Here is a 17290-nt window from a genome sequence, read left to right as displayed (position 1 = left end):
TTTGTATGTACATATGCACATATGTACCGTCCAACGGACACATTCGCATTATTATCGTATTTTATTGTACGAATTTTGACGTTCATTTCCACAGACGGCCGTTGAAAGTACAGCTATTTATATCAATTCATCCCGTTTCTCAGTCGGTTTTATCTCCCATAAAACGAAAAGAGTGTAAAATGATCGCGGGAATAAATCCTCAATATATTAATGATCCAATCAAAAGTGTGAACGTTCAGCAGTTTAGAACTACATACATATGTATGTGTAACCAGTGCTGTCACCCAGGTTTCCGAGGGTTTCCAGAAACTCATTTTTAAAAATCTGAAGTTTCCGGAAACCGGAATTGCTAATTATAAAATTATAAAATTTCCGTAATTTTTGTTAAAATGCATTTCAACTATAGTTCAGATTAGTTAGATTCACAATTGATAGCGTAGCAGGTAATAAATAAAATACGCACTAATGAACTCGGGTTTCTCAAAAAAAAAAAAATCATTTCTTAACGTTATTGACAAAGAGAAGCTTATTTTTTCATTTATAGTCGATGTAGATTTACACCAAATAATTAATTTACTGGTTTATGGTTTAAGCACTAATATTTTTGAGTATTTACAGAAACATAGTTGCATGATATATGTACAATGTATGTAGTTCATTTTACTTTAATTCCGAGGTTTAGAAACTATCTTGGAAGGCTGTGAACACTTATGTATGTACATACTTGAATAATATCCAAAAATTAAAATTAAATTTAAATATTTTTAGAAAAAAATTCCTCTGCTATGCTTATATTTATTACAAAAAACTATTAAAAATCAATGAATTTATAACTTAAATGCAGTCTAACATGATCAACCTTTTTCAGCTAATTTCGGTTATAATAAACGAAAAATTCTGAAACACCACATTTTCATATGTTGATCACACTAATATTGGTGTATTTCGGGGAAAAAATCTCCCTGCGACACTTATAATCATATTCCATAATAAACAAACTGTCCAATTGTTCTATTTTGACTAGGACATCCATATTTTTTGACATTTCTTATTAAATTCGTGTACATTCTACATATATATGTTTTATTATTTTGTATTTCATATTATTTTGTTTCTCCTCAAATATGTATATGACATATTTGCACAAAAATAATATTATATTTTTAGAGACCCTTTGTTCCGAAATTTGGGTGACACCACTGTTAAGTATAACAATACATTTACTGAAAATAGTACGTATAAGATTTAGTTTGAATATACATATATACTAAATTATTTTGTCTCAAGATGATCAAAGTTTAAAAAGAAACGAATCAACGACGAACTGCTTCAACCAAAGCGGCAAACGTACCCGTTACAGTTAGTTACATTAATCTCATTCGAACGTAATTAATGGACTACTTGGACAAGTTAAACATTTTCAAAAGTTATTAAGAGTAATAACGCTTCTATTACAATACGATACGAGATAACTTTATTTTATAATTAGACGCAAAAAAATGATAATATCACGAGCTTTTAATAGAAAAGTGTCTCGAGAGTAATCAACGTATTTATTTTTATATATAATATTATATACCATAAATTTTAATTGCAACTGTGAAAAAAATATTTCGAAACCATACACTCACAACTAAACTCGAATCCGCTATTATATCTGATTAAAATCTTCTTCGTGCTTCTGATGGATATATGAAACAATTTTCCTCTCAGGAAGTACATACATACATATATAAGGTATTCATCGCCGCTTACTGATAATGAAAAAATGCATTCTTGATGCGGGACCGTTGATGTTCAGCAAGATTCATTGCAATCGAGAGAGCCATTATGAGCGGTGCAGCAGTTGATTGTTCCTTACTTGGCAACTGAGCAAAGAAATATATCCGTGCTAAATTGTTCCGCTCGGTTGTTGCCCGGCGATGTAAGCTGCTGTTTAAATTTGCACTTCATGTTGTTTGCGATTGTTTCATCCCTGCACTCTTCAAAAGGAAAATTGTTTCAGAAAGCGCATCTTCCACCCTTTACGGCCGTATCGTTCGTTCGTTTCAGCGAGTTCCGCCTCTATTTGTTTTAGCATTTGCCATTTATTGTCCTCCCCACTTTAATAGAATAGACGTGAACTAGGAAAAAATAATACCAGACAGCAACAAAAAGCACTGTCTCGCCTATTGCGTCCTTAAAAAAAAGTACCAAAGATTTACATACAGAAATTATCAACACAATACAATCTAACGAATGCAAATTCTATACGCATATAAATAAACTTAATTCAAATATTCATATAATATTGAAATTGAACTCTCATCAGCTTATGTACATATATATTTGTCTGCTTCGTACGATAATTGTGAGTATATTATGCCAGTTTCAGACGTACTGAAACCGATACGATTGTTACTTAGCGGCGTCTAGGGATTTTCCGGATCTTGCGTGTTTGTTTTTCCTTGTGCATGCATCGCCAACTCGGAAAATTGATCTGAATGCATCATCAAACTGCATCAACTTAACGACCCTCATTAGTATTATTGTTCTCTAGTTTTATCGCAGACTGTACGACTGCTTTGTAATTTATTCACAACTATTGTATGTACATATGTACACACATTCGTATACATGTTTTTATAACCCGTTTTCTGATGCAATACACACAGCTTTAATCCTTTTACACGAAGTAAAAATAGATAAATCGCATTGAAAAATCAACCATGTGGTAACTGTAATCAATACATACGTACAAATGTATCGTCTGTCAGTTATTTATTCGCTTTTTCTGTAAAAAAATATTTGCTAAAATCTTTCTCACATTATTTGTAACGAATTAAGCTACATATCAACCGCTCAGATTATCGTGTCAGATTAAATGTAATGAGTTATTAAACAGTGAAATTATTAAAAATTGAGTGGAACGATAGTGCCAAAAAAACTATTTAGTAACTGTATTTTTTTAATGTAATATATTAAAGCATTAAATATTGTTGTTTTGATGTTTTAACTGTAAATTTTTGTAAAAACTGCGGTAACGAGCTGATGAAACCTAAGTCTTATTATCATCATAATTAAGACACGTAAAATAAAACCGAGTATTATTTACGCTACAAAATTAAAAGATGCTCATACGATATAAATTCAACGATTTTATTTTTTAGAATTCGTAAATAAATAGTCAGTATTATTTTAAATGAAACGGCAAAAAATTGCAATGCAAATCGCGGAAAAAGGCAATGGAAAAGAATCTCAGCGTACGTACCAGTATATAATACATGTAATTGCGCACATTCAATGGTTACGTTTGGCCGAAAGAAAATCCGATAAGCCAATTTATGTATATTTAAATATTTTATTTATTCAACGCGCCGAAGAATATATAAAATGTATAAGCGTCAGTTATTTAAAAAAAAACACGTTGACGTGCTAGAAAAGTGGTATTAATCGTGTTTTGGACGTAATGGTTCACCCGAACACGCCAAATCCGCGTGTGCGGAAAGGTGGAAAGAAAAACCGGCGCATGCAAGGGATGCAATTTCGTCACAAAATAATAACCACACAGTGGAAAACCCTTTGTGATCACATCGGCCATGTCTGATCGAAAAGGAGGGTGGGGGGAGGATGTGGTGCCTCTTTATCGGCTAAAAAAAGTGCACTCACGGCTTTCTAAATTTTTCCACTGCAACATGATTTGCATAATGGTATTCAGGTCACGGCTGTCGATACGAATTCGGCTATTTGTGATTTTTTTTCCTAGCAAACTGCAACATTCAAATTCCAAAATTTTATTTTAAAATCAACTTTTAAATGCCGTCAATTATGTTACAAAATTAAATTGTGAAAGGGTTAATAGCTATGTATTGTACGTATGTAAAATATGTATGCAGCTATTGAGCGTATAATTGAAAGTTCATTTAAAATACAAATTACAATTAAAATATGAAAAATTTATCTTTTCCGTATTAATTATACATACAGAAAGAGATGATTCGATCGCGAAATTAAAATATTATTAAATCTTGCAAAAACTCATATTCTTAAGAGTTGACTTTTTCATATTTAACTACAATGTTCAGATTGATTTTGAAATCAACGTTTTCATCAAAATCGGTTCGGCCATTTATGAGTAGGTATAGTTTATAGTATAGTATAGTACGTATAGTTTCTATACTGTTTAGAACAAAAACAATATTTTTTTTGACACTTGCCATACTGTGATAAAAACAATCCACTACCCATTATGCTAGACTCCAAGCGTCAAGTTATAAATGTGTTTTAAGTTAATTGTAATTAGCTATAAACATCATTTTATCAAATATTAAACGTCGAATAATATAAAATAAGTGCAATCAATGAAAAAAATGACGGCTGAAGCAGAGCTGTCATTCTAAGGCGGATATCATTTTTACAGCGACCGTTGAGTGTGGCGCGTACTGAATTTCCCTTTTCTCTTACATCTGTGTGCCACGTGTACAAGGAGTTTCCCTCGAAAATAATCATTTCAGTTTATACTGATCAATGTTTTTATTTCGTAATGATATAATTCGAACCATACAGGTTTTTATGAGGAACACATAAAATATGAAGACCCTGCATTTAGTATATTTGGGGGGGGAAAAAAAAAATATAAGCCCTGGTCACTCGCTATCTATCACAGTGCGGCAAGTGTTAAGAACCATTCTGAATCATTCTGTGTAAAGTTTCCTAGCCATGACTGAAAAAACAAATTAAAACCGAGTTCGAACCAATTAAAATCTTGAGTTTGAATTTTCGCATGATCATCACACATTTTTCCAATTCAATCATAGAAAATAGCATATAATCATTTATCAGAAATACCAGCATTATTATGTTTGCTAATCAAACAAGATATTTGAGTTTAATTGCAAAAATTTGGAGGCAGTCTAGTTTAGTAACACGGGAATCGTTTTGATACAATCGCTACGCTAAAATAATCATTATGTTGGGCTCAATTTAAATCTACATAAATCTGAGCTTATACGCTCAATTTAATATGCAAATCGAATGTTCGCCAAAAACCGAAATGAAAAAAAAAGAGCCGCATCAAAAAATCACATTAAAAACGACATATGATAATAACAACGACACTCGCATATATAAATATAAGAGAATTAAACCTGTGCAATTAACAGTGTTGCATTTCGTTATTGTCCGAAATTGTTCATTGCGGTCGACTGACGGATCGTACGAAGTAACTGCATTTCGCTAATTGGAAGGGTACCTCTCTACACACACGGATAATGAATAATATATTGGTCGGATGCATTTTTGAATTTTATTCGCCAGATATTTAAAATTAATTTTTAATCCGGTCGCGTTCTATCAGTAATTGACGTTATTGTTTTGCGGTGGCCCATTGATCACACACACACACACACACACAAACAAACAAACAAACAAAATTTTCAGCACTTTCATTGTATAACATCGCCGTCTAATTTGACGGCTGAATTAAAACGGAATCGCCCAATTTGTGAGTGCGGTCGCATCGACATTAGTATAAAATAATGTGACACGAACGAGCACATAATAAATATTGTGTTGCGAACGAATAAATATCGGTGTAGTTGTGATGGAAAGGCACGAAAACCCCGGAAAAACTTGTCATAAAGTTGCAATACTTCTAACAGGATATCGCTGCTGATAAATCTACGGTGAAAATTTTCAACTGGATGAAAATATTTGAAGGAATTCGCGGCTTAGGAATTAAATATTTAAATGTATAGATATCAGATTTTCAGCATCTAAGATAAATACCCCTTCAATTCCATAATTTAATTTGTATTTTTCTAGGCTCATATGTCCAATATCCAAGCTTTCTTTGCACTTCCACTACAATCTTAGTTTTCTCTTAAATATCATCAGTTCCATTGCACTTTTCTGAAGTGATATTTTAGCTAAATGTTTCATTTGAATCATTTCACTCCTATTGCTTTTCCATTCATAAGTTTCTTCTATATGTAGTTAAATTTTTACTATACCAAATAAACATACATACAAATAGATGTTTTAGCTTTACGTTTAACATCCTATTTTTGGGGGGAATTCAGAATTAAAACCAATGCTATATAATATACATTATTATATAGCCAGCAGTATAGTTCGATGTTTGTGCTAATGCTTACCATCGAGAAGATCCCGGGTTCAAGCTTTGGGTTAACCTCGATTGAAGAGAATTTATTCGAAGTATTCTGCAGTGCTGCTGGTCAAACTTAGATATTCGTGACTTCAAGTCAATCATTTTCTATCAGAGTTTTCCAATTTATATGATTTAATTATTGAAATGGTTCCTCATCAAATTGGCAAAAACATCCTACCTACAATTTATGACCACTGTTTGAATATGATTTCAAACTTATAATCTATTAATTTATATATAAATATAATAATTATACGTACAAGTTAAACCCTCAATGGCGTCATGGTAAAATATAATTTTTCATAATAAATCATTGCGTGCAAATGCATCTCATCTACCAAATCATCTGTTCCTTCAATTATTCCAATCCATACCAGATGGCAACGAATATAACTTATCGAGATACACCTGTCAGTAGAACTACATACATACATATGAAGTTAATGGCAACTTGAGCTTTTTTCTTAGTCAGAAACGGCATACGAACAGATCATGCAAAAAAATCATTAAAGGTACGAGCTGATTTACCCAGTGAAAGATCTCTAAAGAGGGAGCAACCTTGACATTTAATTACACACCATCAAAAAATAATAAATAAAATTCTAGACAGGTGTATACAAGCCCAACACAACATTACATATATCGTTGCTATCGTCGTTTCGTCTCGGTAAACGCGTTGCTATTGTAGTTAAGGCTCGTCATAACAATGAATTGCGGCCCACAGCTTGAGCTTATCTGACAGCCGTCGAGGGCTGCGAACCTTGACAATTTACAACTGTGGCTCGCGTTTACAACTTCGCAGTCTCCGGTCGCAGTAAACTATTGCAGAACTATATTATACGCCTACTAGTGGACGCCCGGGGCTACAATATGCGACCCGTTCTTGTCACAGCACCACTACATCTCGCTGATTACACAGTCGAAGAACCGACACGAAAGTTTGGCGAGTGTGTGCATCTCTTCTCGAGATTGAATTATGTACGTAGCGGCGTGTTCCAGTGCCAAATTGGGCGAACTATTCGTCAGCGGCGTGTGTGGACTAGGACTAAAGGTCACGGCGATCTGGCCGCAAATTGGCAAATGGACAAACTGGCCAGACGAGTAAAAAAATAAATACGCCGGAAAAAGCTCAAACTGTAAATCGAAAATAAAAAAATACAAATCATCCACTGATAACCCAGTTATCACCTAGTCAAAGTTTTTTTTTTTTTTGAAAAATTTCATCAAAATTGGCAAATTCATCAATTCATAAAGAAAATAACCATGTCATGATTTCACCACATATAAATTAAACCTATTAATTCCAATCACAAACACTTCTGATTGCCACCATTCAAAGGATGATATCACAAAATGGCTTACACATAAATATGTACATAACTATAATTAATTATTTACAAAGTGATTTACAGTTTTGATAATGACGAACATCTTGTGTACATTACAATTAAAATTTAACTGAATTATAATTTTTATTTTCCATTCGCAAAAACACGAAGACACACTCTAATAGAATCGCATTAAATCAAATACAATTCTTTCAAGAGTTAAATTTCAAGAAAAATATTATACATTAGTTTACGTATACAGTTAACTGGGCACGTTCTAATTTAATATTTAATTTTACGAATTCTATCTCTAGTTTATATATACAATATTATTTTACATCGTCATACGATTTTAAGTGTAGGTACTGAATATGTATGATAAAATTTATCATGTACATTTAACTGTTAATCTTAAGTGTGTAACAATGTAAAATGCGAAAACGGTTACGATTGCCTCGTAACGAGGGATCATCGTCTTCGCTACGTATCCGTATAATAATAAAACGCGAACGATGATGATTGCCTCAATTTAAAATGCAATACACAATCAATGGAAATTTCACAAAAGGTGTTTAGATCTGCAAAAAAAAAATACAACATCCAAATAATTCTCCCGTTGGGTGTTGTGTCGGGCGATTATTGAAAGTATGGTAATTAGAGAACGGTACAGCGCAGCCCGTCTCGGTTGATGATTCGACTGCTCGAATCGAACAGTCTTTTCCACTGATTTAACTGACTTGGCCGATCGGGTATCGAAATTTGTAGGTCTTCTTGTGTTCTGCAATTCGGTCGTCGGTGGCTTCGCGAAACCGTTGTAAACCAACGGAAATCTAGAAACACCTGTTATGTCCGCAAAAGTTCATCCTCCTTAGTACGAAGAACCAGCCGTCGACACTCGGTGGCTTGAATGCACCTTTTTTGGATTTGGATTTGATGTATGTACATAGTACATATATGCGTTTTCATAAATTTGGATTAGTACCAGGTAGAAGGCCAAAAATTTTCTGGGGATTTTGGTCAGAGTTTCATTTAAAAGTCCCTTGTCACTGTATGTATCTATCGTACGAAAATTCAGCGAAATATAGAAAAAGTTTTAATACAAAACAATAAAATTCAATATGAAGCTTGTTTTTGATTCATCTTTGCTATAGTAAATAACGTTTCTGAAATTGATAGTATTCGAGAGCAACTGCTTCATCCTGACGAAAAATTTTATTTTAAACTCTTCCATGCAATGAAAATTTTTCCAAATAAAGGAAATAATGATTAGAATATTTACATATGTATATATGGATGGTGTATTTCGATCCGCTACAGAACTAGTCGACGACTAAGTCATATAAAACGGCAAATTCCAATTAGAGGCCACCAATCTAAATGCAGTAATATCCACATTACAAATCTCGTCAGTGATTATGGAAATACATAGTCGAAAGAAATCTGAACCCTCACACGACCATCCTCTTGAGTAAATCCACACAATTAAATTGCAATCGATTAAAAACGCAACCAAGTACGTATCTGCCCCAACGTTCATATGAAGACTGGGTGCACTTTTCGTTACAATGAAATCAATTTTCTTATAAGTGAAAATTTTACAAAATGGACAACTCTTCCAAGCTCCCGATGCTCTTAGCACACTCACAAAAGCCTCGATGCTCTATTCTCGACTGTAGCAAACGAGTAACAAAAGGGACGGCTCTATCCGTCCGGAAGGGGGTCGGTGCAATCCCATCAGACGAGACGGCCCTGCATTTAACCCTTACGCTCTGATTAATTCGTTAACCCTTTACGGTCGCACGTCTGCGGCGAGACGGCCCGGTGCGTTCGACGACCACCACCATAAATACAATTCGGTTACATCGACCGCATCGTAATGTGCAAACGTTGATAATAATTAATATCCTCCCCCACCCCCACCCCACCCACGCCCATCCTGGATTCATTTTTGAGCATATTTCTATCAAAGCAGAGCAATTCATATATTGTATGTACGCAATATAATGTCTAGGAACGTTTGCAATCGATGCACGCAATCCGCACGGCTTATCTGGCATTATGCTAAGCGTTGTAATAGCGGTAGCCGGTAGCGTGACGGTATGAAAAAGCTCATGTAACTGCAAATTTAACTGCTGCGGCAGCTCCAACCTGAAAATACGTGTTTTGCCAACGTGTAAGAAGCGAATAAATCACGGAAAGTTCATCTATAAATCTGTTAGAAGCACTGTGCGACTATTAAGCCATCGTAACGATTTAATTCATCAGTAACAGCGAAGCGACATTGCCTGAAAACCGTACAATTTTACATTTTTGTATGCGTTTTTTTTTTTTTTTTTATAAATAATTACAGTATTATACGCTCTTTATAATTTAACACGGTATAATAAGAAAATATTTATTTATATAGTGTACAGCTTACTTAATTAAAATAATCCTTCTTTAATTTAAAGCCAAACTTCTTATCATAGCAGTACGCTAAATTTACAAAGAAAATAATTTGAATCGATTAAAAGGGAAAATTTAAGAAGAAAAAAAAGGAATGAATAGAGCAAAACTTAGTATCAAAAAATTGTTTTCGATATTGAATGCTATCTTCCAAAATAACTCACAAGAAGCACATACATAGAATATCAGAACGCCAACAATTTCAAAGTGACCATTTCGTACGGAACCTTTTCAGATAATATGACCATCAATATTCAGTTATTGTCCTTATAATTTTAATAACAGCTACATACATATATATGTACATACATATGTATACATAGCTAAAATCAGCCTAGTTCACTGATAAAAATTTATCGAGAACGTTGAATAAATGTCCATCATTTTGGGCTTTTGTCTAGCACCGAGAGGCGCCGGGCTCGATCCCGTGAGTTGACCTCGATTGAAAAGAATTTATTCTGAGTATATCTGTAATGCTGCTGGTCAGACTTGGATATTTGTGACTCCAGGTCGATGGTTTCCTTTCAGTTTACCAATTTTTGTGATTTCATTGTTGAAACGGTTCCTGCATTAATAAATTGGCTAAAACCACTCTGCCTACTATGTCACCACTATTTGAGTATGATTAATGTACAATAAAATTTATGTACAGGTTTAAAATTCATAGAGATCTCATTAATTTCGAGTTTTTCAGTGACTTGAGTAATAAAAATGCTGCATTTTTTGTTAATTGGCCAGGAAGATGCATTGGGGTTTACCTGATAGGTCCTCCTGGTATATATGTATATAATAAAATAAAATAAATGCCCTAAATCGCAGACTCAGTTACAGGCGATAGCACAAAGTGAGCTGTCATATACAATTGAAAATTTCCAGAAGGATCTATCTAAAAAATATCTATGTATATATCATACAAGACGTACCACATAATCCCAAAAGTAATATCTGTCAAATTCAAACATCAAAGAGTGAAATCAGACCAAAATTACAATACAATACAAAACATATATGTAAGTACGTAGTACTGAACACCTGAATCGTTATGTCATACAATCGCGTAGTTTTTTCACGGGTAAAAATTATTACGTGCGTTCAAAGTTCGCAACCTTTGTTCGTCGTCAAATTTTGCAGTTTTTTTTTTTTATTGTTATTATTTATTATTAATAGATACGATGTGCGAAAAAATGGCGTTGCCGGCGACCTTCAATCCAATGTCGGATGCCAAAATGGAATAAATACGAGCGGCCAACAAGCAGTGTACAATTTGATGTTCGTTGGTATTATTGTCTGAGAGCAGTGTGACAGATGACGGACAGATTCGACTCTACGTATGTGGCTTCTTATCCAGGGGCGTCACGGGCGAGCGGCCCTGTCGGCCATTGGCATCGCGGCGCGGTCTCGTCTAGGCGGCAGCACAGGGCCGTCCGTCCAGCAGTGCCAGTGCCAGTGCTAGTGAAAGTGTCTGGAGTCGCGAGGCCGACTAACGGACGCGCACGTCTCTGTGTTTACTTACCGTTGGCCTTGCACGCGCCCCACTTAACGTCGGCGCCGTGGTGCACCGCGCCGCATCCATCCACGTACCATCTTCTCTGAAAAATAAATTAACCATGGCTTAATTACATATGTATATATGTATATGTACATATGTATATTCGAAATCTTAGTCTATTTTCTAGTCTAGACATAAAATATCGTGATTAGAAGACGACGGAAGTTGATACACGTTTAAATTGAGCACCGCGTCGCGTCAGTCGTAATCCAAAAGCTAAAATATCGATGAATTGTATCGGTAGTTGAAACTGCAACCTGAACCAAATGAAAATAAAAACTACGTAGTACATATGTACATGTACATACAAAGTAAATATCGGAAAGCGTTTGTAATTTAAAATATGAACCATAGACATTGTACAACCTCAAAATTCAAATTAGAAAATGGGAATGGATGCAGGGAGTAGGGTTGAATAGATTCGCTTAAAAAAAGTTTAAAACTAGTTTTTTTTTATAATATTCAAAAATGGTAAAATACTGAATTCAAATACAAATTCTGTAAAGGGTTTAATGAATGAAATTTTCTAAAATATTATTTTATGATTTTTAAATGCTTTTTATAATTACTAAATTATGTTCACAATGCATCTTATATCTATGTATTTCAATAGCTACTAATCTACGGATCATTCTATATTTTACAATTTTTATTTTTATTTTTTGTAGTAATTATTCTAATGTTAATAATATACAGCATAATAGGAAAAAGAGCTTAAAAACCAATTTACAATAATCTAAAATAATATGAGGAACATACATACATACATACATAAATACCAAAATAATATAACAAACGTACATACATACATACGTTCATTGTATTTGTAAAGATGGAAACCACGCAAAATGGCAAAGTTTCAAAACGATTAGAATAATGTAGGAATTTCAGCTGAATCGTTTGCGAAGTGAAATATAAAACAGGCTTGTAAAAAGTAAACTTCCGTGAACTAGGTAAATATATTTTACTGACACTGGAGCTCAATAGGCCTTTTTGAAAAATAAATTCAAATGTTCTAATTTCAAAGCAAATATTTTCACCACCCGGTGATAAATTACATTTACATAATCACGAAATCTCAAATACGATAACGAAAAACTATTTTCATAATATCACAACTCCAACATCTAAAGAATTTTTTTGTGGACTAAATTTATTTTTAACCAAAGCCCCAAATAAACACAAATTTTGCAAAACAAAAATAAACACAAACACACAGGTGTGTACATACATACATATATATGTATGTATATACATATTATACTATGGTAGGATGGGCGTTGTAAATGTAGCCATGCATTAATTATAAGCTTAAGAAATTTCACCAAATAAGTGCAACGAAATAAAAATAATAAAAAAGATCACCGAGAATAAAAATGAATATACATTATTTATACTTTCATTGAATGAAATCGCTGTACATTCCAAAAATGTGATTAAATCTTGGAAATTTCATTTCCCGTCCGAAAATTTGCATTTATTCAGATAATACTAATTTATCCCTAAAATACGACTTTTATCCTTAGAAAATAATTTTAATCTGAAAACTTTTATTTTGTCTTGAAAATTCAACCCTTGTAAAACAAATTTTCCGTAAATATGATTTTTTTTCGAAACCTCGTAACATTGAATATTACGTTGCCATTTCCGCTCCAACAAATAGCTCCAAAGCGACGAGAGTGGGTTACAGATTAAGAATTATTAATTTACATTAAACACAACATCTATGGTCAAACATCCTACAAAAGTATTGCAAGTATTATACAAGTCAAATACGTTTATCGATCCACATAGACGTCTATGGATAAATTTGCGCCATTTATACAATTCAGCAAAATTCAAAATGTCGAAAAACTCGAGATTTATTTAGAATGTTGGTAAAGATCGCCAATTTGTTGGAACCGTTTCAATGAACATCAGATAAATAAGCAAACTCTTATAGGAAACGATCGACCTGGAGTTACATATCCAAGGTCTGGCTAGGAGCAACCGGTGGGACTCAACCCTCGACCACTCTGTTCTAAAGCAATACACGAATATATAATATGTATGTATACTGTAAATATAATATGCAATCGAGTGGCGATTGATTTTTAAGAATTTAAAAAAGGTTTTTAGGTAGTCAAATTCCAAATATGTAGCTTACTTCGAACCACATAAGTTAATTAATACAAAATACTTATTAATTAACTTATGAATACTTATTAATAAATCGATTAAATATACTTTTCCCGACGATAACCATCAGACTACGCAAACTGTAAAAATACCCTTCCCGCAAACAACCGTCAGTCGCCGTGAAAGTTATTAATACCTTTTCCGCAGTTAACGTGTTAAGATTAATAATATTACGACAATTTAGCACTAATAATATTATAATAATTTAAATTAAAGCGCGTTCATATGTATGTCAAAATTATCCGATGATTAAATTAAATATGCACCTGCATAATATTGGAATCTGACGAATTTTTTCGCACTCTTGATGAATTTGCGAACGCCTTCGAAAATTTGCATTGCACAAGAACCAATGCATAAACGTTGTGATTAGCCTCTCTCTACTTAGCAATTCCGAAGCTGAAATCATTTGAAAGTTAGGCGTTAACAAATTTATTCGCATTACGAAACGACACAACGGATGACAGTGGAATCGTATGCGAAAAAAAAACCTAAACCTACAAGAGTCCACCAACCTACATAGTAGAAATTTCACTTTCCCCACGTGTTGAGCGCGGATCAAATAACGCCCACTCGCATGTTATCTAAATTTTCACTTATGTACATATTAGTACGATTTGTTTTTTATCTCCAAGTAATTTTAGCAGGGCATAGTCTGCTCGAACGTCTAGCCTAAACATGTCTAGCACATGTGTATATACATACGTAAGCTTTGCCAATTAAAAACACTTGCGTTTTGCACTCATGTTAATGTGCAGTCAAGGTTATAATCATTTAGCCTGAAAAAATATACACACTAGAAAAATTCGTGGATAAATATTGCTATGTTACGAAATAATTAATCGAGCTTCTAGAATATACCTACGTAATAAGCATAGTCAATTTTCAGATTATCAAATATTTAACCGTAGTACCAAACATTGTATATGTATATATACATATGTACATACATACACATAATATATTAAGAGGAATCTAGGCCGTAGCTGCATCATGCAATAAATTAGAAAAGTACACTCGGAACTCGAGTCCATTTTTTATAATGATTCATTGTGCGAAATTTTAATTAATTTCATCTGATTTAATATTTTTAATGAAGGCATGCAATTTAACTGTTCAAAATGTGTTTCTTTTTTATAATTGAAGTCTACATAAATACATAGTAACTCAATAGAGATTTTTATGTTCAATATTCACGTCACATATGTGTATGAATATACATTTGTACATTAAGATTATTAGAAACTGTTTTGGCTTGTACTAACGTCCTCTCAAATTAATTGCTTGTTTGGTTGGAAATTCACATCTGAAGCACCCTTAAGGTGATCCGAAACGTGTATAGTTAAATTAAATTTGAAAATCAATAAAAATCCTTTGTGAATCTCATCGAAATAGATTTGAACAGTGCTTTTTTTATTATTGTATTATTGAAAATAATCCATTAATATGTACATACGTTATTATTGAAACACATATTATTATAGTTAAGCTTTAATTAAAGGGACTCGCTAAGATAGTCAATATCTTATTCAAATATAAATTACCTATGTACATATAATATTATACATATATAAAGTAGAGCTACGTTAGAAACGTAAATTGTACATTATCAGGTAACGGCGTACAATTCTAATTTGAATAGGCTTTTTTGATCTTAGACACAAGTATTGACATGGATCATACTTGAAAACTGAATCAAAGCTATATTGTGATGTCTTCTGTAAAGTAGAAAATAGTCGTAGTGTTAGACTTAACCCGTAGATGTCGTAGTCGTCGCGCCTAATATCGCCTTTTTAGTGACCCGCAGCGGCCATTGTTGCACAACTACCAGTTTTTCAGGTTGTCGCAAATTCCTCTACACTTGATTTCTCTTATCGCGACCGGCGTTGTGCAAACTGTGTGGCGAAAAAAATAGCAGACGACCGAAAAAAAGGTCAAATGGTTTCGCCAATTTTCTAGCAATAATCCCAAATGAAAAATGGCGGGCGTCGAACTACGCCGAGAGCAATCGCTCCGGTCTCTTGTAAATTATGTCTGTCCTTAGCGGGGGATTAATTATTCTGCTTGTCTCTTGTATATAATATATGTGCATATACTGAGCATGTGTGAGTTTAAAATATACTCCACAATACGGCAATTTATAGCGAATAAATAGTTTTGTAACTGATTGAAAGCTATGCAAAATACATAAAAAATTAAAATGTATCAAACTCACCCATTCCTTTGCTTGAAAGGTACAAATAAAAAGTTTCAACTATTGGTGAGCTCAAATCATCAGGGAAGAAAAAAAAACAAAAGAGATCTATTCCGGTTTAAATTAAAAAAAAAATTGTTTTCGTTTAAATAATATTTCGAATTAAACGAGTGTTGTGTATATAAATAATTCGAAATAAAGCAATTGAAAATTACATAGCAATGTTTTAAATTATGCAATCGAATTGCATCTAATGTATTTTACTTGATCAATACATTAGTTGATTAGTATGTAGTTCATAACAAATGTAGATAGGTAGGGTGCTTAAAAGTAGAACTTTACAATGCACGTAATAATGGTACAGCTTTAATTAAATTTTTAATATCATATTTATTTTACATATATGTATATGTGAATATTTTACTAATAAAATTACATACATATATTCAATTTTAGTAACCCTCGGTATACAATAAATAATTCGGAATAAAACAATTGAAAATTAAATAACAATGTTTTAAATTATGCAATCGAATTGCATCTAATGTATTTTACTTGATCAATACATTAGTTGATTAGTATGTAGTTCATAACAAATGTAGATAGTAGGGTGCTTAAAAGTAGAACTTTACAATGCACGTAATAATGGTACAGCTTTAATTAAATTTTTAATATCATATTTATTTTACATATATGTATATGTGAATATTTTACTAATAAAATTACATACATATATTCAATTTTAGTAACCCTCGGTATACAATAAATAATTCGAAATAAAACAATTGAAAATTAAATAACATTGTTTTAAATTATGCAATCGAATTGCATCTAATGTATTTTACTTGATCAATACATTAGTTGATTAGTATGTAGTTCATAACATATGTAGATAGTAGGGTGCTTAAAAGTAGAACTTTACAATGCACGTAATAATGGTACAGCTTGAATTAAATTTTTAATATCATATTTATTTTACATATATGTATATGTGAATATTTTACTAATAAAATTACATACATATATTCAATTTTAGTAACCCTCGGTATACAATAAATAATTCGAAATAAAACAATTGAAAATTAAATAACATTGTTTTAAATTATGCAATCGAATTGCATCTAATGTATTTTACTTGATCAATACATTAGTTGATTAGTATGTAGTTCATAACATATGTAGATAGTAGGGTGCTTAAAAGTAGAACTTTACAATGCACGTAATAATGGTACAGTTTTAATTAAATTTTTAATATCATATGTACATATTTTACATATATGTATATGTGAATATTTTACTAATAAAATTACATACATATATTCAATTTTAGTAACCCTCGGTATACAGGAAGTGATAAATAAAGTAGAATGGCAAAATTAGTCCTATTAAGTATAATAAATCTTTTAAAATATTATTTTTAGTACGTATCAATGCTACATACATAAGAT

The 17290-nt window shown here is 32.5% G+C and overlaps 1 protein-coding gene across 7 annotated transcripts in view; it reads right to left on the bottom strand.

Annotated features, from left to right (window-relative positions):
• The window catches only part of LOC143912724 (uncharacterized), a 168478-nt gene that overhangs the window by 91027 nt on the left and 60161 nt on the right, over positions 1-17290 (bottom strand). For 6 of the 7 annotated variants that reach the window (XM_077432050.1, XM_077432048.1, XM_077432049.1 and 3 more), the window contains exon 2: positions 11435-11510. In XM_077432050.1, coding sequence (XP_077288176.1) covers positions 11435-11510 — 76 coding nt within the window. The remainder of the gene's footprint in view (positions 1-11434; positions 11511-17290) is intronic. The other variant, XM_077432053.1, reaches the window with a different exon arrangement.

The sequence above is a fragment of the Arctopsyche grandis genome, chromosome 6, assembly GCF_051622035.1.
Source record: "Arctopsyche grandis isolate Sample6627 chromosome 6, ASM5162203v2, whole genome shotgun sequence".
Lineage (NCBI taxonomy): Eukaryota > Metazoa > Arthropoda > Insecta > Trichoptera > Hydropsychidae > Arctopsyche > Arctopsyche grandis.
The sequence above is the reverse complement of the archived record's forward strand: the minus strand, read 5'-3'. Positions and strand labels throughout refer to the sequence as shown.